This window comes from Physeter macrocephalus, chromosome 10, assembly GCF_002837175.3.
Source record: "Physeter macrocephalus isolate SW-GA chromosome 10, ASM283717v5, whole genome shotgun sequence".
Lineage (NCBI taxonomy): Eukaryota > Metazoa > Chordata > Mammalia > Artiodactyla > Physeteridae > Physeter > Physeter macrocephalus.
This window is the reverse complement of record NC_041223.1, coordinates 48,810,380-48,831,492: the sequence shown is the minus strand read 5'-3', so window position 1 is coordinate 48,831,492 and position 21,113 is coordinate 48,810,380. Positions and strand designations below refer to the sequence as shown.

Here is a 21,113-nt window from a genome sequence, read left to right as displayed (position 1 = left end):
CATTCCTATACACTAATGATGAAAAATCTGAAAGAGAAATTAAGGAAACACTCCCATTTACCACCGCAACAAAAAGAATAAAATACCTAGGCATAAACCTACCTAGGGAGACAAAAGACCTGTGGCAGAAAACTATAAGACACTGTTGAAAGAAATTAAAGATGATACCAACAGATGGAGAGATATACCATGTTCTTGGAGTGGAAGAATCAATACTGTGAAAATAACTAAACTGCCCAAAGCAATCTACAGATTCAATGCAATCCCTATCAAACTACCACTGGCATTTTTCACAGAACTAGAACAAAAAACTTCACAATTTGTTTGGAAACACAAAAGACACCGGAATAGCCAAAGCAATATTGAGAAAGAAAAACGGAGCTGGAGGAATCAGGCTTTTGGACTTCAGACTATACTACAAAGCTATAGTAATCAAGACAGTATGGTACTGGCACAAAAACAGAAATATAGATCAATGGAACAGGATAGAAAGCCCAGAGGTAAAGCCACGCACATGTGGTCACCTTAGCTTTGATACAGGAGGCAAGATATACAATTGAGAAAAGACAGCCTATTCAACAAGTGGTGCTGGGAAAACTGGACAGGTACATGTAAAAGAATGAAATTAGAACACTCCCTAACACCATACACAAAAATAAACTCAAAATGGATTAAAGACCTAAATGTAAGGCCAGACACTATCAAACTCTTAGAGGAAAACATAGGCAGAACACTCTATGATGTCAATCACAGCAAGATCCTTTTTGACACACCTCCTAGAGAAATGAAAATAAAAACAAAAATAAACAAATGGGACCTAATGAAACTTAAAAGCTAAGGAAACTTAAAAGCTTTTGCATAGCAAAGGAAACCATAAACAAGATGAGAAGACAACCCTCAGAATAGGAGAAAATGTTTGCAAATGAAGCAACTGACAAAGGATTAATCTCCAAAATTTACAAGCAGCTCATGCAGCTCAATATCAAAAAAAAAACAACCCAATCGAAAAATGGGCAGAAGACCTAAATAGACATTTCTCCAAAGAAGATATACACATTACCAACAAACACATGAAAGGATGCTCAATATCACTAATCATTAGAGAAATGCAAATCAAAACTATAAAGAGGTATCACCTCACACCAGTCAGAATGGCGATCCTCAAAAAAATCTGTAAACAATAAACGCTGGAGAGGGTGTGGAGAAAAGGGAACCCTCTTGCACTGTTGGTGGGAATGTAAATTGATACAGCCACTATGGAGAACAGTATGGAGGTTCCTTAAAAAACTAAAAATAGAACTACCATACAACCCAGCAATCCCACTACTGGGCATATACCCTGAGAAAATCATAATTCAGAGTCATGTACCACAATGTTCATTGCAGCTCTGTTTATAGTAGCCAGGACATGGAAGCAACCTAAATGTCCATTGACAGATACATGGATAAAGAAGATGTGGCACATATATACAATGGAATATTAGTCAGCCATAAAAAGAAACGAAATTGAGTTATTTGTAGTGAGGTGGATGGACCTAGAGTCTGTCATACAGAGTGAAGTAAGTCAGAAAGAAAAAAACAAATACATATGTTAACACATATGTATGGAATCTAAAAAAAAATATGGTTCTGAAGAACCTAGGGGCAGGACAGGAATAAAGACGCAGATGTAGAGAATGGAGAGCATGAACTTGAGGATATGGGGAGGGGGAAGGGTAAGCTGTGACAAAGTGAGAGAGTGGCATGGACATATATACACTACCAAATGTAAAACAGATAGCTAGTGGGAAGCAGCCGCATAGCACAGGGAGATCAGTTTGGTGTTTTGTGACCACCTAGAGGGGTGGGATAGGGAGGGTGGGAGGGAGACGCAAGAGGGAGGAGATATGGGGATATATGTATATGTATAGCTGATTCACTTTGTTATACAGCAGAAAGTAACACCCCATTGTAAAGCAATTATACTTCAATAAAGATGTTAAAAAAAAGTGAATAGCATATAAAGAAAAAAAGTTTGTAAATTTCTTAGACGATGTGAACTATGTTCCAAGGAAATCCATGCTGAGTCATGACTTTGAGGAGAAAGCACATTTTCTAGATGAACTTATGTTAGCAGATTACAAAAAGAGAGATTGTAATCAAAGGAAAATCAAAACAGTTTAGATAATCTGAGATGATGGTATAATGTCTTAAAATTAAAACAAGGGTCCAACACTTGTTAGCTTTCAAAACAACTGAATGGAAGAGCAGATAAAAAGATATTCTGCAGAAAAGAAAACAACAAAATGCTTATTTCCACTGAACATTTTGATATATTGCAGGTCCAAAAACACAGGTCACAGGGAAAATGTGCTTCACCTGCCAAAATAATCACCAATACTGTTTGAGAGTAGGAAGAGCCCAGCCCTTTAAAAAAGCACAGAGATTTTAAGCACGTTAAAAAGAGTATTATCCTTCCCCCCAAAAGATTATTACTCTGATCTTACAAAGGTATTTATATTTCCTTAAATATGGTATCACTTTCACCATACTGAGCATCCTCCTCACACCAAGACCAGGGGAGAGAACAAGGGATGATGGTGCCTGCCATTTTGAAAGTGAACCACTGAGTGTGCAGCAGATTAGAACTGTTCTGCCTCCCAAAGACCTTCTTATTTTGCTGACCACAGCGGGCTGCCCCAACCCCTGAAATCTTGCTTATTTCTTATCCTCTATCAGACTCGGGGCACATCTAAACAGATGCTATTCCTGGCACAGTCCCTGGATTTTACTAACTACAGTTCTGCTGGGAATTGGTAGATTGCCTTTGAGAAACTTGCTGTTAGAAGAGTAGGGTGACTTGACTTTGAAATCAGCAGTGAAAAAGCTCCACAAATAAAAATGGAGATGCTGAAACTCAGAACTGTTTTAAAGCAGGCTGGGGCAGTCACAACGTGGTACAACTGCCAGAGTAGACCACTTTGGTGCCAGCACACATTTAATTTTCCTCATTAATTTCTCATGTTACAATTGTTTTGCTACATGATAGGGAAGTTTCTTACAGTCATGTGGAAACCTGAATGATGACTGTGCCGGGGAAAAAGCAGACATAATGTGGTCTGGGAATTTTTAAACTTAGTTCTTCAATTGTTTTAAAACAAAAGTGTCATTGTTCATTTTTGAAATTGATCTTATTTTCTTTCTTCCTTTTAAGATCCAGGATGTGTTGTTTATTTTTATATGACCATCAGGAAACTCTAACGGGAAATTCTGAAATCTTAGTGCACTTGAAAGCTTTCTTTTTAAGTATGGGTGCTGAAAGCATAATTTAAGGGGTCAATAGCCATATGGGGACAAAGCAAAAATCCTTGAAATGAAAGAAGAGGTATGAATAGTGTGGTTATAAATTAAATTCAAAATTGGGATAAATATACTGACCAAAAGGCCAAGAGAATTAATATTTTAGTAGTTAAATTATTTAGGACTAAGGCACAGATGGTGACATAAGTCATAACAGGAAGGTAAACATGGATATGCTCTTGTCTGATCCCACTTGTTTAATATCCCAACACACAGATCACCAGGTGTTCCTAACCCCTATTATTTATTCTGGTGATGGCATTCATGCTGTGATTCAGTAGGACAAGAGGACTGCTCTAAGAGTCAGGAAACTTGGCTGGTTCCAGTTCTAGAAACTTGCTGTGGGACCTCGAGGAAGTGACTTAACTTCTGGCTCCAGTTTTGTCCTCTTTCAATGATATTAATGGCATGATGCTTTCTAGGCTCTTCCCATCCTAACAGTCTAGAATTCTATAAAGCTGCCTGCTGTTTCATACTGGTTCCATGCTATGAAACTTTGGGCAGAGTATTTAACATCTCCACGTTTATATAAATTAGATTAATAACCAGTGGCCTGCCTGGTTTGTAATATAGTTGAAAGGAATAAAGGTGGAAATATGTACAAATATACCTTGTAAATCATGGAAGCTTTATTTTTATTTATTTATTTAACTTTTTAAAAATTAAAATTTACTTTTTTTTTAACATCTTTATTGCTCTACATTGTTGTGTTAGTTTCTGCTGTATAACAAAGTGAATCAGCTACATGTATATATATATCCCCCTATCCCCTCATGGAAGCTTTAAAGTATTAACATTGTTTTTCAACTGAGTTAGTAGTCATTGGAAATTCCAATATTTTTCAGTTGTAAATAACGTTTGTCCAATGTCAAGAGCTTTTTGAAAGCTGTGCTCTTTAAACTTGGGTTGAGATATATAGGAAGCTTTCCTAATTTATCAGAAGATCATTTCTCTCTCAGTGTTCTGAATATATGTCATAAAGCAAAATAAAATAAGTGGCAACTTGCCTTAATAACACTGTGAAATGCTCAAGGTGTCACTTTTTTCATTCAAATAAAAAAAATCAAATACAGTTTTAAATGTTTATTTTCTCCCTTTTAATAGACGTAACACTCATAGTGGAAGCATTTTGGCCTTTGGAGATGAAGGACCAAAGATGGGTGTAATCCTGTGTTAAGGGAGGGGAAAGTAAGACTAAGAGCTGTCTTTTTAGGTCAGAGTGCAGGTGAGTAACTGTTTAGGTTTAGGATAAGATGATGTTAATAATGATGAAACCATTGTTTTAGAAAAATAAGAACCATACAAACATTTGACTGTTCCTATGAGGACTGAAAGTTACCGGTTATCTGTTCAACCCACTACCACCCTCCAAAACTTTCCCAAACTCCTTTGCCTTTTCCTCAGCACTCCCAGGTAATAACTGAGACAAAAGTGGAATTTCCTAGGAAAGGGCCAAAAATATCCTCAGACAGGGAACAGGAAGCATAAAAATATCTCTCAGGAGAGCACCAATTGTTCAGTGATTTCTAGCTTGTGTTTGGAGCTGCAGCAGAGATGCTCAGAGCACCAGCAGCTCTGTGCAATCAGCAATACGCACTGGCCCAGAGGCAGGTATGTGTAACACTGAGAAACTGCCTAGGAAGCACTGATTTGAATGAGATTTGGGGCAGTATTTTGGAGACCTGTCATGATTTAGAATATCAACTCGGAAGCCCCCAGCATCATGGTTCTCAAACACTGTAGGGCAGAGAACTCCTTTTTTTCCAGGGAAATCTCATGTAGAATTCATCTATAAAACAGATTAAAAAGATGCACTGGTTGAAGGAAGAAGAGCCCCCACTTCTTGCTGCTCAGCCTCCCTCACCCCAAGTTATACCCGAGGCAAGGCATTTCCGTGAAGCCTCAGCTTGAAAGCCACTGATTTAGTAGGTCTTGTGTTCAAAGGTCTTTGAACCCAAGATTTTTTCCCATGATGTAATACATTTCTACAAACAGCAGCAGCACCTCTGACTTCTCTGTCATCCTTGCTCTCCAAAACAGGGCAAGTCATCTGATAGAATCTCTGCAATGACTCCAGCGTCTGTTTTCTCCTTTCCAGACCATGGCCACCATCTAAATCTAGACCCTTCTTACTTGTTCCTGGACAATTACCAATACATGATATAAGTTACCCTGATTCCAGGCTCTCTGCTGCCTAATGCGTCCTCCATCCAATAGCCCATGTCTAGATTTATGTTGATGAAGAATTCTCATTGAGCATCCTTTCTGCCCTGAAATCTCCAGTGGCTCCCTGTTATCCAGTACCACCAACTAGGACTATATCCCTTTCCAGAAGAACCCTGTGTCTTTTGACTTTACTTATCCTAACCCCTCAGCTTGCACTTTCCTCAATCTTAAAGGTTCAACTCAAATGTCACCTCTTCCATGAATTCATTTGTGAACTTCCCACCAGGAGTGAACATTCCTTCTAAACCCTCTAAGAGTTTTGATAACATTTAGTTGTATTACACTATGTTTACTTGTTTTATCTCTTTGACTGGATTCTATTCCTGTTTATATCATACAAAGCAACTTGCTGAGGTAGTAGGTACCTTTTTAAAATAAGAGAATAAAAACATTAATGCTAATCAATCAAGTGTCCCTGGACACCTAAGGAATACAAGGTGGCAATATAGGGCTGAATGTACTAGTCTCCATATTTCAAAATATCTAATAAAAATTAATTGTGACACATTCATAAAAATGTACAATCAAAATGAAATGCTAATGAAATTTTTGTGTTTGTTTTTGCTTTTGGCTGAGGTTAATACACAGTGATAACACTACTTATTTTACCAGAAGCTCTCTTTTGCTATTATACATTACTTTGCCTAATTAAAAAAAGAGTTACTGCTTACCACACTTCACTTGGTAGGTGTTACCAACTCAGTTAACACTCCTCCCCCATCCCAATTCATATGTTGAAGTTCTGGGCCTAATATGAGTGTATTTGGAGGTAGGGCCTACAAGGGGCTAGTAAAGGTTAAGTGAGATCGTAAGGGTAAGGCCTTAATCTGATAAACTGGTGTTTTTATAAAAGAGGATGAGATCTCTCTCTCTCTCTCTCTCTCTCTCTCTCTCTCTCTCTCTCTCTCTGTCCTGCATGTGCACAGGAAAAAGGCCATGTGAGGACTCAGAGAGAAGGTGGCCATCTACAATCCAGGAAGTGAGCTCTCACCAGAAACCAAGCCTGATGGCACCTTGATTCCAGACTTCTAGCCTCCAGAAAGGTAAGAAAATAAATTTCTGTTGTTTAAATCTCCCAGTCTGTGGTATAACGTTATGGCAGCCTTAACAAACTAACACAGTAAGCAAAACATTTCAAAACCTGAGGCTAGAGGTATAGGAGAAGCAGTAGAGATTCTTGGGCGTGAGTATCTGGGGGACCGCTACTGTAACACCTTCCTTTCTTCCGGGCTAACAGGAGACTCCACAACTGACTGCTGCTAGCAGAGCTATCCTCCTGGTCCAGCAGGGTGGAGGCTACCTGGGTTTGTTCCAGACGGAATCACTGATGCCTTGCTTGGTTCCTCTCAGCTCTTAATCACTGTGAGCTGAATAAATAACTCACTTATTTCAGACATGTTGTTTTATATAGTGCTTGAAAATTTCTAGGAAAGAAGTTAACAGCTTATGTGTCTTTTAGGTCTGACTTGAATCCTTTCAGTTGCCAAACTCCATTTCTTTCCATATTTTCCTTTATAAAGAAAAATTTTTAAAGATAAATAGTTTCTAAGACTTCATTCAGTTTTCCTATGATTGACATACTTTGTCTAATCATTTCCCCTGAGATCCTGCTTTTACTACAGTTCAAGTTCTTTCTTTAGCCTTCTATCAGGTTCTTTTAAGTTGTAGGTCCCTAATGTAAACTCAGGATTCCACTGAAATGACTAATGCTTAGCATATTTTGAGATACATAAATACATTAACATTCAGATATTATGTCAATCTTTATTCCTATTATGCCTAAAGAAGAACCTCCTATTGTTATTGAGATGATAGAGTGAGTTTACTCTATAACTTGAAAAACAAGTCAAAGTATAAACATACCACTAATTTAAATGTTCTTTAAATAGACTCATCAGCTTCTAAGACCACTCTGGCATTCCTGGATGATACTGGGGACCCTTGTTAGCTGAGCTATTGTAAGACACTCTGAGATTTAGAAACAGACATTAGAGGGTCATTTACAGGACAGAGATTAAGAGCTTGGAGCCAGATTCCCTAAACTGTGATGTTGGGTAAATTACTCAACTTCTAGATGACTCAGTTTCCTCAAGTGTAGAATAGTGGTAATAGCAGTGCCTTCCTCATTACGTTATGAGCAAAATTAATAATACACATAGAGCATCTCAAACAATGCCTAGGACACAGCTAGTGCTAAGCAGGTGGTTAGGCATCAAAATCAAAAGGATGACAGCTGTCCTGTAAGGCTGTTACAGAATAACAGGGGGCCCTCTCAGGGCTGTGGCTGCATCAAGGAGACCTGGAACGGGCCAGGAGAATGGAGATGACTCTGCTGATGCAGGAGGAGGCCGAGACCCTGTCTCAAAAGCACTTTCCTGCAAATCTCAATCCCTCTAGAGAGGTTCCATTTTGAGGGCTAGCCTTGGCAATTCTCATTCCGGGGAACTAGCTCTTCCATATCTCTTATCAAGTATCTTTCTAGTTTAGGCCAGAGACCACACTCCTCACTCCCCGAAGACACATTATCCTGAATTAGAAAGCCTCCCTTGTTAGCAGGAGAGACGTTATAATCCCACTATTTCCTAAGAGTCTGGCAACGCCCTGTTTCCAAGAAGGTTCCATAAGTAAATTCTTCCCGTCTCTGCTCCCTTCCCCTCAAGGACACAGATCTCCAGTGGTCCTGTTTCTAGGCTGTGTGTGCTGGGAGTAGGAAACCTTCCTTATCATTTCATGTCTGTCTTTTTTGTCTGTTTGTTTGATATCCTCTAAGCATTTTAATAAACATTAAAAATATTATTATTATTCATGTCTTTCTTTAAATTCCCTTCCTGAACACCTGCTGCATGTGGGCTAGGGTTTCAGGAAGTGATGTTACCTTCTCAGCTCCTCCAGATGCCTTGAAGCAGCAATTTTCTTTGAAGCTTGATTTTTATTCTAAAGTGCACCTTTCCAGGCTGGGGGCTAGTACCCCGGTGGGCCTATGAGCTCTCTCACTAGCCTCATGCAGCCATAATTTGGTTTTATTTTTTAGGCCTCTCTATAATTATGTCAAAAACACTTCCCTTTTCTGGATTCTCAATTTCCTGAAGTCCATTAAAATCTAAGCCCAGCTGCATTTTAGAGACTAGTGCTTCTCATACTTTAATGTGCATGTGAACAACCTGGGCATCTGGTGAAAATGCAGATTCTGATTCCGGAGCGGGACCTGGGAGTCTGCATTCCCAGTACGGGTCCATGTGCTGCTGGTGCCGCTGTCCTTGGGCCACATTTGGAGTCTCCACGATTTCGACCCCTCCTCCCCACAGTCAATCACACCCCCAGGGCAGGCTCCCTCACACACTGGCAATTCTGACTTCCAGAAAGGTCCTTTAAAATATTTGCTTCCAAATGTTGCATTCTGCTCAATCTAGAGCAGGCTATCAAATTAAGCTTCCTCTTTACCTTGTCATGAAGGCTTAGTTGGTGGCATTATTGTGTCTACTATAATGCAGTGATTTCAGTTGATGTTTCTAATGAATTAATAATCCCTCACTGGCTCTTCCTTCCTTTTGTGCAGAGTGAAAAGACATTCTCCTCTCTGGACCCTCTGTCACATGTCACTTAAGTGTTAGAAGACTCAGGGACACAGTCCCCATGTCCCTTATCTCATCCATTGTCATCTTTCTTGTTTTTCCATGTGTAGCTTCATGCTTAGGGTCACCCTGAAGGGTCTGGAGAGGGCAGATGGCAGCAGGAACCCTGGCATGGGAGACCATTAATATTTATTGGACACACTTAGGTGTCTGCACCGGATGCTGGCTGGGAAACCTCCTGGGCGTGTCATCTTGGAAAGGCTTATGTCCGTGGCTGGGCCAGTGCTCTGTCCTGCAAACCATCCTCAGCTCTGCCTCTGAAGGAAGCAGGAAAAAGGACTCTTAAACCATCCCCACCCAACCCTCTTAACCAGATCAGGACCCTGTGTTTCCCTCAGGTTCTGGATACTAAATCTTGGGGTTCTAACTAGGACAGCAGCTGTGACTCTGAGTGATTCTGTTCCTTAGGTCAGCTTCCCTTTAAGTAGTTTACAATTTGATCTATTTATTAGCCAATTATAGAACTTGGTTGCTTGAAGTAACCTTGATTTTGTTTTGTTCTTTTCAAGCTGTCCCAGGAGGTGAAGGGACTTACCCAAGTTCCTTTAACCAGTAAGGGTAATCTGGCTGTTAGTGGCATGACCAAGAACAAGAATAGTTAGTTCCAGACTCACGGTTCAGTGCTTTTCCCACTCCACTCAATTCTGGGAGACTCTCCTACTGATAATTCAACTTAAGGTTAACTAGAAACAATGAAGAGTAAAGTGATAGTATATTAGAAGTAACCAATTCTTCTCTTAAAAAATATCTGTATATATATATATATATATATATATATATATATATATATATCTGTGTGTATACATATATATATTTTATTTAAAAATATATATTTTACTTAATGATCCCCAGTTCTAAAGCTAAGGATGATTCAGTTGATTGAAATAATTTGAAAGAAAATAAGGCTGGAAGTCAGAAGACATAGTTCCTGGTACTGCTGCTAATGAACTTTGTGTCCTTGAGTGAAGCACCCCAACCCCTCTGAGACCCAGCTTCCTTACCTACAAAATGAGAGGGTTTGAATCTCTAAACTCTCTTTCTAGATCTAACATCCTATGATCCCTTTGATTTTATGGTTCCCAGTGCAAGGTCCAATAGAGTTATACATCCAATAATAACCACCCACTGGCTTCGCATTCAAACACGTCTCCTCTATGCTGAATTCTGTGCTGCAGTAGAGGCTTCAGGGCTTGTCTCTGATGAGAAGAATTTCAGGGTGTCTGCTGGCATTGATCACGACAGACAACAATTCCAAGGGAACAATATAGAATGAGGCAGTTATTCATGCACCATAAAGAAACACTGGCCCATCTCCAGGCATTCAGACTCAGTTCAGTCTCCAAATAACAGGCATTTAGCACTTCACCTGTGACCTGGGGATTAACAGAATCACAGATGACAGAACTGCTCTGCTGCTCCTAGGGACTCATGGCATATCAGCAGGAAGAGAGGTTACACTTAGGGCACGCTTAGCTTGTCAAATTTTATCACTGATCATCAAAGGGAAACATACGCACTGTGAACCTTGAAAGGCACTGTGGAGTAATTCTGTGTGGAAGAAGCAGCCAGCCATGATTTTAAACCCTGAATTTGTGCTCTGGCTCTTGCAGTGATTCTAGATGGTTCTATAGCCCTGGCATCCCACGGTACAAGGCTTTTTAGATATTTATCTTGCCTTCTGCTTGTGTCTATATTATGCATTCCTTTGGGTCGACATTTGGCTTTACAGAGCTTCTCAGTGCAGTGTGCCATGCTGCAGTTCACTTTGTAAACAGACAACAGTATTACATGTAACAGTCACGTCCAAGGTGAGTTTTACTGAAGACATCTTTGATCTCTAGACATCTCGATTCCCTTTAAAGTAATCATGCCACTCCATGTAATGGAAGGCATAATTTCAAAATAAATATTAATATACAGAATCTGCACTGTGCTCAAGCATCCTTTTAGCTGTAGTATGCAGCATGGATCACTGCTCTAGTCTCCAAAGGGCTTGGGCTAATGCAGCTGTTAATGTTATGGGATTTCTCCAACTCATTGGTTCTCATGGAGTCATAAACGTTGATACTTCACTCCATTTAGGTAAACACTAGATCTCTAGCCTCCAGCAAAACACAACGCACAAACTAAGAAATTCCTGGAAGTGAAAAGAGGGCCATATTAACATGTTACTTAAAGGACATTTGACCACCCCCCACTCCTTTTTTTTTTAAAGAGAATTTGTTTCTTCATGTATTCTTTTTTTCCTTTATGTAGAGGATTTGGGCTTGAATACGGACAGTTTCCCACTACCAGTCAGCCTTGGAATGCTGTTTTCCCCAAGTTTCTCATGATAAAAAGACTCAGATTCAGAGCTGACTGCTTGGCAGCTGAATTTCATTAAGACTTTGATGGGAAACTTAAGTTGGAATTACAAACATCTGTGGTTAAACTTCCCTTTAGTAAACCATTTCCCAGAATTTAACTTTACCACACTAGGAGCAAAAAAAAAGCAATTGAAAAAAGAATGCTGCTTTTTGGCAAATGCTGGAGTAGATATTTAAATATTCTTCTATGTGGTCACTATATCTCAGTCAAGTAGCAGATTATTTACTTTAGAAAACACAAAAGTAATTGTTTGGAAATGCTAAGTTTTGGAACTCAAAACATGTACTGGCAATCTGATTTTAATGGTTTCTAACTAATCAAATGTCTCATAACTATGTCTGGCCATCATTATATTTATGTGGTTACTTTGAGCAAGGAAAAACCCTAAAGGAGAGGAGTGTTTTTGGCATTATATGCTTCAAGAATCTATGACAAGTCAGATTTTAGAATTTAATTGTGAAAGGGAAAAAAAAAAGGTTATAGTCCTTGTCGTAGCAAATATGCTGGGTTTTTTGTTTAGTTTTTTGGGTATTTGAGAAAACTCATTCATTTCTCTTAACTGCTCAGATTATCCTATGTCTGGGGAAAGGTTATGTTTAAAGAACCATTAGGGATACAATGATTTTAATAGTTAAACTAGTCTCCTTCTTGTCCAATGTTGGATAATCAGCAAATTTGTAAGCAAAAGTTGAAAGTAATCAAATTTACAGAATAAGTAAAAATTTAGATGAAAATAGACTGATACTACAAATCTGAACTCGCAGGTAGATCAAAACAGATAATGGAAGAAAAAGGGTGAGGAGGGAGGGAGAGAAGAGAAAATGAGGGCAGACTTTGAGTTAGGCAGCTTATACACACGATTTCACTTAAATTTCACAAATATCTTGCAAAGAAAATACATTTGTATTCATTTTAAAATCAAACAGACTGAGCCTCTGAAAAATGAACTAATTTGCCTAAAGTCAAACAGCTAGAAAGTAGGGGAGCTGGATTCATAGCACATCTGTCTGGCTAGATGCCCACATTGTGCCTTTGACGAAAGGTGAATTTCAAATGTCGTAAAGCAGAGACGGCAAATAAACAGTCCTCAGATGTGCTTCCCACAGGGCATTAAAAAAACTGAGTCAGCAATTTCACTTAAGAATCCAGATTCTGTCTTCTTGTAAAAAAAAACAGAAGGCCTGGCAACACAGAGAGGTGGGTGCCCTCTGGAAGAGGCATCCCTTCCTCTGCTGTTGCTTGGGCCCCACCACTCACAGGATGTTTTCCTTACCCTGCCCAGTTATTTTTTGCTCGGCCTCCATAAAAATCTGAGTTTTAAAACTGTCTCTGTTCCATAGGATCAGCAATTCCACTTCTAGGTGTATACTCAAAAGGACTGAAAGCAGGGACTCAAATGGATAATTGTAGACCAATGTTCATAGCAGCACTATTCACGGCAGCCAAAAGGTAGAAATAACTCAATGTCCATCAGCAGACAAATGGATAAATAAAATGTGATATATACATACAATGGAATATTATTCAGCCTTAAAAAGGAATGAAATTTGGACAAATGGTACAACATAGATGAACCTTGAACACATTATGTTAAGTGCAATAAGCCAGGCACAAAATGACAAATACTGTAGATTCCACTTATATGAGATACCTAGAGTAGTCAGATTCATAGAAACGGAGAGTAGAATGGTGGTCGCCAGGGCCTGGGGAAAAGGCTAACAGGAATTATTGTTTAATATGTATTGAATTTGAGTTTGGGAAGATGAAAGTTTTGGAGATGGATGGTAGTGATGGTGATGGATGGCGATGGATGATGATGAATGGTGAATTACCTAATGTCACTTAAAAATGGTTAAAATAATAAATTTTGTGTATATTTTACCACAATTAAAAAAAAACCATTTCTTCTGGTTAAATCTGAGAACTCTGGAACTACAGCAAATAGAATTCTCTGTTTTCCAGCGGTTTTATAATAAATTATGTAAGATAGGCCATGTAATTTATGCTACTTATCTAGCAAGCACTGCATAAATGGTCTTTGAATGGTATTTTATGTATCTTCACTTTAAGAAATTCCCAAACTTTGACTAAAATTGTTCCTACAGATAGTTCTATTTACCTCACCACATTTTTCTAGAGATTCTTGCACAGTTGAATTACTTTCATAAACTCCTTCCTAGCTGGGCCACTTACCAGGCAGGTTGCCTGGGCAAATGCTCTGTGCCTCAGTTTCCACGTTTGCAAAATGAGATAATAACTATGCCAATCCCACTGAACTATTATGAGGGTTAAAGGAAATAACTCATGGAAAGTGCTTAGACTAGTGTCTGGCACGTGGTAAATACTCAATGAGTGTCATCGATAAGCCACGCTATTATTATTATTACCGTAACTGTATTCCAGTCCTTCTAAAATAATGTTTCCCAGGAACTTTTTTTGGTGTTTGGTGAGTAAGTGGCTGTGCCCTACTGGCCTAGCCCAGGAGTAATACTTTCTCCACATTAGCCCCATGGCACTTCGCTGATAGCCGCTCTTACAGAACATAAATTCATTCTGCTTTATATAGTGGCTACGTGTATATTTTTCTGTCTTAGATTGCTTACTCCTTGAGGGTAGGGATGTGACTCTGCCTTCTTTCTGTCCCGCCTGGCGCCTGCTTTATTACTCTGTACATGGTAGGTCTCCAAACCTGCTCTTTGGATGGTATTAAGTGAGTGAAATAATGACTGCATGCCAGGCTGGGGGTGGGGTGTGGGTGTTAAATTACCAACTGCTCTGTTGAACAGCGGTATAGAGTGATGGCCCAGGCCAGTGACTGGAAGTCTTGATGTTGTTCTACAAAGCCTTTCTCAAAGTAAGGGAGCAAGATAAGGCAATGCAAAGCAGATAGTGAAAGGGATCTGAGCTGTCTTTTAATAAACATACTACAATCCTTTAGTGGCAGGGCACCTAACTGTGTGTTGGAGCATGGGATCACAGATCAACCATGAAGGGAGTCTAGAAGAAAAGTCCCTCAAAATTAGTCTAGTTCATATTGCTTTGTGTTTTTTTTTAGCAAGCAAGTTTGTCTAGCGCGAGTTACATTTGTGGTTCCTGGGGTACGAATCTTCTTGGAGGGAAGCTAAGAACAGCAACTGCAAAATCCAGTCAGGTTATCAGGAGATAAACTCCTGGTTTCTCCTCTCAGGGAAGTTTGCTCAGTATTGTCAATTATTTCCCTTATTTTCTCAATAATCTACCAAAGGCAGTAACAGCACTGTCGCCTTCCACCGCCTCCCGCTTTGCCCTTCCAGCAAAGTCCCCACTCCTCTCTGAGTGTCTGGGTGGCTTCTTTCCAGCCATGAAGGATATAGACAACAGAGATATGGCAATATTAAGTAAAATAGCACCATAAAATAAAGTACTGAGAAATACTCCCAACTAAGGGTTTCTTTTAATCAACCTCTAACCTGTGTTCTTGACCTTGTTTAACTCCTGCTTCTTTTTGATAGACAAGAATGTCACTCTTCCTAAGGACACTCTAATACCCTCTCCTGGGGGACTGTTCCCATCTCCATCCCTGCATCCCCTCCCATTCTTCTGCATCTCCATATTGGCCAAGAAGACTTTGCCTAGTTTCATTTGCTATAATGTGTATAATAAAATTAAGACTTTCTTTTCTTAAATGTGGAATATTAGAATACTAAATACACTTTTTGACACTACCTAGTTTCCCCTTTGCCCACCCCCACCTGCTGAGAATCATTGTTCTCACCATATACTCAGAAATAATGGACTCAGTAAATTATCTGCTTGTAAAAAAGCAAATAGTAGGAAAATCCTAGCAACTACCACAGAGTTACCCATGGTGCTCCTCTTTTCAAATTCTCTGCATCCTGGAGGAGCTTGTGCTTATTTTAGAAGGAAAGGAGGGACCTTCCTTCTTGGTCAGCCCATGCTTCCCATCCTTTTATTCAGTGCATGTTGAATGTATTTGTTCTCCTACCCCACACTGCATCAGTGTGCCCTAGTCTGTGCTGAGGGTGGAGAGGATGCCAGTCCTGCTATGGAGGGGCGTGGGAGAGCCTTAGGAAGGCCGTCAGCCTAGCACCTCCCACTGCTCCATGCTTGCTTTACTAGTTTTCTTTCTTCCCTTTGAAGGAGAATTGAGGAATGACCATTTATTTATTTATATATATATATATATATATATCCGATTCAAATAAAATGAATGTATTTTTAGAATATCCTTCCATCCACCTCTCCAAACGCCCGCGAATAATGTCTTGTATGAGTCCATGTTCTCTTTTTCTCTACAGATGAAATATAACCTCCTGAACCAATTCAGTGGAGTGGTTGTACCATGTTATTAAATCTCCAGAATGTATTTGCTTTCAGGTCTCCTTACTGGCTATAAAAAGCATGGGAAACCCGAATGGTGGGGCGTTGAGATTGCTGTGGGACTGCAGGCTGACTGGAGGGCATTATGTGAAACTATGCAGTGGGAACATAATTACCCCAATCCCACCCTTTCTACATCATATGACCCTCCGGAATGACTAATAGATTCTTTCTGTTTCCCTAAACCAGAAGCCTCAACGGGCATTCTGAACCTATTAGTCTCCGACAGTATTACAAATTTAACACACTACATGACATTCTTTTAGATTGTTAGGATACAGACAAGCAATATTAAGTAAAATAGCACCATAAAAATAAAGTTCTGAGAAATATTCCCAAATAAGGGTTTCTTTTAATCCAACTAGCCATGTATTCTTTATAATAATAATAAAGACAACACGTAGGATGTATAAAGCATTTATACATGTTAGTCACTGTGTTAAGTCCTCTATGTATTTTATCTAATTTCATCACAGTAACTGTATGAAATATGAAGTAGACATCAATAACTTATCTAAGTCTCAGTTTCTTTATCTGCAAGTTGGACATCTGTAGTTTGCCCAAGGTAAGGAGCAGGCAAGCTGAAATTTGAACTTGGGACCATCAGACTGCAAAGCCTGCAAGCTAAAACCCTCTGCTGTGCTGCCTTCATATTATTTCACTGAACATATGAGTATATAAGCAATTGCTCAGGGTTTCAGCAATAAATTTAAGGTTCCCTAAAAATTCAAATAATATTTTCTTACTTTTTGTGAGATGAGAGTTAGAAAAAGTTATGTGTGCTTGTCTTTTTAGAATTAGCAGGTAAAAAGATAGGATGCCCAGATAAACTGAATTTCAGATAAACAGTGAAAAAAATTTTAGTATAAATACATCCCATGAAATATTTGAGACATAACAAAAATCTATTTGTTGTTTATCTGAAATTCAAATTTAATTGGGTGTCCTGTATTCTATCTGGCAATCCTACTCTTAAGCGTTTCATTCTGGAACTTTCCACTCAAAGCAACAGGTGGAGATAATGCTTCCTGGGGGTTGATTCCAAGCCTGTAGAGAAGTGAAGCCTTCTCATTGTGTGGAGTGTCTCCCGGTCTGGCTTCTCCCCATGTCTGAGTACAAAGTTGACCAGAAGGCGTGCCCTTCTTTCTCATGGGGATTACATTTCACACCACAATGGGAGTTGGTATGCTCTGGCCCTACCCATCCTCCCCTCATTTTGGGGTGTGGGTAGGGCTCACTCCTGGAGAAGGACCATCTTCATGCATACTATCTTATCAGTAGTTTAATTAATAACTATGGTTATACTAACCATTAGTAGGACTAATAGCAATAATCCAGACTTCAGTGCTGTTAGAAATGGCACTAGAAATGCATCAATGGCATTAGAAATGTATCAATCCACATAACTGCTTTGGTTCTATAGTTGCTGTAATCATAGCTATGGGGGTGTGTGTGTGTGCATGTGCGTGCGTGTGTGTGTGTGTGTGTGTGTGTGTTGTTAGGTCAACTGCTGTTTCCTTTCCCATGAACTTAGGTGACTTCATTTTCCTCCTATTTAGCATCTCCCACGCCCTGGACAAGCCGAGTTGTCCGTCTCGGCTCAGGGGGTTCTTAAATCACTTACTCTGGATTCATCCACCTTTACCCAGTTTCTACACTTTGGTTATGCTTTTAACATAAACGCTTTTGCAAGGGATTCAAACAGCAGCTCTTTGAATAATCATATCATCAGTAGCATATCTCCATCATTTTTACATTTGGGATGGGGCTTGACTTTCATCATGACTTCTTGTTTCTGGAATATAATGGCTTGTGTCTATTTAAGGTATCTGCTCTGCAGTTTCCTAACAGCTTCTTTAGTGCCCTCACCCACTCTTCACCCTCCCCTGTTGCAGAGGACCTTCTGTTTAATTTGTGACAAAAAGATTAGTCCTGCAGTATTGTTCCCACTGTCCTAACATCACAGAGGAGCAGGAAGCCAGTGACAGGGCACACACGTTAAGTGGTGTGGCTTGACAAAAATGACTCTATTGGGACATAAGAAGCGGCGGAAAGTCACAGACGTGCTACTGCAGCCCCAGCTGAGAGTCTAGCCTACTAACTCAGAGTATGCAGGACACATGCCCTTTTACCAGCTTGAACAGGGATGTGTTCCAAAGCCTCAGCTCTCAAATCACAAAGTCCAAATCCAACGTACAAAGTAAAACTCTTTATTTCAAGTTTCTGAACTGACCTGTCTGGGTGAAACTCATAAGGCGGGTGGGGAAGGGAAAGAGGTGGGGGAGAGAGGGGGACACAAGTGTGACACACACAACACGGGGCACAGGTACCCCAGCAGGGTGACAATGGCAGGGGCACTGTACCTTGGCAGCAGGCGGCAGGCCTCCGGGAGCCACGCGGGCCTCGATGGTCTCAGGCGGGTCTAGTTGGCCGACCACTGAGCTCCCTTCAATGTCAAAAGGAAAAGCGCTGTCGTCCCCAGACGCGGCGCGGGAGCAGGCGGCGCCCCAGAGGAGCCACAGGGGCAGGACTGCGTAGCAGGCTGAGCTCAAAGCCATCTCTCCGCTGACATCCGACAGGGCTCTTCCAGGGGCTCGGCCACTGTTGGTCCTCGCCGGTCCCCCCTGTGGTGCAGCGGTGCCTCGCTTATTTTACCTTCTGTGCGTCTGCAGTATCCAGATGTGGGAACTCAAGGCAGCCCAGGGAGCAACTTAGTAGAAAAAGGAAGAGTGAGAGAGTAAGCCAGAGCCTGCCCCACCCCCCTTCTCTCTCTCTCTCTCTCTCTCTCTCCTCTTTTTGTCTTCCCCCTCCGTTTCTCTCTCTCACTTTCTGTCTCTCCCCAGAGGCTCTGGCTGAAGAATGTACAGATGGATGGAGCTTAAAGCTCAGCATCAAGAGGCGGATGCGTTTGGGGCGAGCCCCGCGAGCGCCGGCCACCTCCTGTCCCTGGCAGTCGGGATTGAGGGCTGCGCTGTCCTGGCTTCCTTCCCACATCCATTTTCACCACTCCCTTTTTACCTTCACTTCCAGGCCCTCCCCCTCCAAGCTGGTCTTTCAGACACCGTGGCCGGGGCTTTCCTGGCGGCCTCCCCTCCCCTCTCAGTTTGGAGCCCCTCCAAGGGCCCCAGATGAATATTCAGCTTTTGTGATTGCTTCCTCACATCTCTTATTTATTTAGCCAAGGTGCCGGATGTCTTATCTATATTTATGTACATCTTTTATGTGGCCCTGACAGTTTGCAGTAAAGTGGGTGGAAAAGGGATTCCTGGGCTGGAGCCAGAGGTGGATGCTCTCAGATGGCAGAGGGGGAGGGCACCAACTTTCTTGGGCAGTGTTTCTCATTTTCTAGAGACAGGCTGCTGTGCTCTTTGTGCTCATACCTTCCCTGGAGACTGGCTGGCCACCCTCTTCCCCCTGACAGTCCTCACCCAGAGGGCTTGGGAGAAGAATATCTTTCACTGCAACACTGGAAAATGACTTCATTACTCAAATGCATGAACTTTTATTTACAAAGAACATCTTGTTTTCGTCCTAAAGAGGTGCTTTGTAAGGGGCCCGGAACAAGGCTTGCAGTGTATGAGCCTGTCAAATATACTGCCCACAGCTCCGACCTCTTCCTCTTGGCCTGTAATCTCATGCCCACTACATCTGTCTGTCTTGTAACCTTTCCAAGGCTTCGGGGTGAAGTTGAGCTACAATTATGTGGGGTACCCATATGGATGGGTCAATGGCCGCTACAGCTGATACGTACCTTTGCATTCATTGGCTTCATAAGGAGCGTTAAACATTCCCACAAGACCCAAACATGTTTTAAAAAGGATTAAGTGAGACAAACATAGAATAACACTTAAGTTTCTAGGTGTTTGAAATCACTCACAATCATGCAACAAAACATTTCAATAAAGTCTACTCATTAGCTCTATTTATAGGACAAAAATCGTTTTATCTAAGGATAAACAAAGCAGCCATTTATTTTGCACCTACAATATGCCAGATACTTTGCATGTGTTATTTGCAAGCCTCATAGCATTTTTGCAAAATAGGACTGTTATTTTCTTTTTATAGAATTAAAAAGGGAGGTTCTGAGAGACTAAGACATTTGCCCAAGTCACACAACTGCTAGAAAGCTGGCCCCACTCCTCACTGATTCCAAAACTATCTTGCACATTTACACCACACTGAAACTCACAAAATAAAGTCCACAAATTTAGAGATAGAAGAGATTGCTCTAAAAAATTCACAAAAATCCCAATTTTTTGAGTACCTTCTAGGTGCCAAAAAGTTTGCATAAATTATCTCATTTATTTCCCTCTTCACTATAATGAGATAGGCGTTGTTAAACACATTTGGTAATGGGTATGTGGTAAAAGTACTACTAAAACAGGTAAATCTGATGCTAAGGGCATTGGTGTTTTCAACAACAAATTGGTATAAAACAAAAGTGCCAAAGCTGGAAGAAGCAAAAAGTTTTCATATTTCCCAAAGCATCTGTAATGTTTTCAATCCAAGATATAAAAATAGTATTGCAATGAACCATTAAGCTAAATTATGATTATCTTCTTCCACATAAACTGGTTAGCCCACTAAACTAAGTAAAAGAACTTAAAAATATATGTTTGGTTTGGTTGGTTCTTCAAGAGACTTACATTGGGAGACAAGATGGCCAGACTCTGAAGAGGAAAAAATGATGCTCAAATATCCTGTCCTACTCTCGCTTTTAAAAATCTTTAAATAATAATTAATAATAACAATAATGATTTAGGTGCATATTATATTCTGACTTCAGATGTAAACCTCGTCAGTACACAAAAGCTGTTCACATTTGCTTCCTGATGGATTATGTCCTGTTCTTCGTTAAATGTCAATTAATCGCACACTTTTTATTTGACCCAGCGCCTCTTTTCCCTGCTTGCCAGGGAGTGTCAGGTTCTATGAGAGGCCTGAGCAGTGGGGATAGGAGTGCATTTATTCAAGACCTATAAACTTTTTGATTAAATATATGTTTCTAACTCTTCCTCCTCATCCTTCTGCAGATAGTATTATTATTTTTGAGGCAAAACAGCAAAATACACAAGAAGCATGGGTTTTGTATGAAATAAAACAGGCTGCAAATCCTAAGTCTGTTTACAGTGGTTCTGGGAGCTTGACAGAACTTAGTCTCTCTGGGTG

The 21,113-nt window shown here is 40.4% G+C and overlaps 1 protein-coding gene across 2 annotated transcripts in view; it reads right to left on the bottom strand.

Moving 5' to 3' along the window:
* LAMA4 (laminin subunit alpha 4) overlaps nucleotides 1-18,879 on the bottom strand; it is a 151,768-nt gene extending 132,889 nt beyond the window's left edge. Inside the window, exons 1-2 of one of the 2 annotated variants that reach the window (XM_024115576.2) lie at nucleotides 18,771-18,879; nucleotides 18,308-18,654 (exon numbers count right to left, since the gene is read on the bottom strand). In XM_024115576.2, the coding sequence (XP_023971344.1) occupies nucleotides 18,308-18,502 (195 nt within the window). In that variant the 5' untranslated portion in view covers nucleotides 18,503-18,654; nucleotides 18,771-18,879. The other variant, XM_024115577.3, reaches the window with a different exon arrangement.
* Between the last annotated feature and the right edge of the window lie 2,234 nt (nucleotides 18,880-21,113).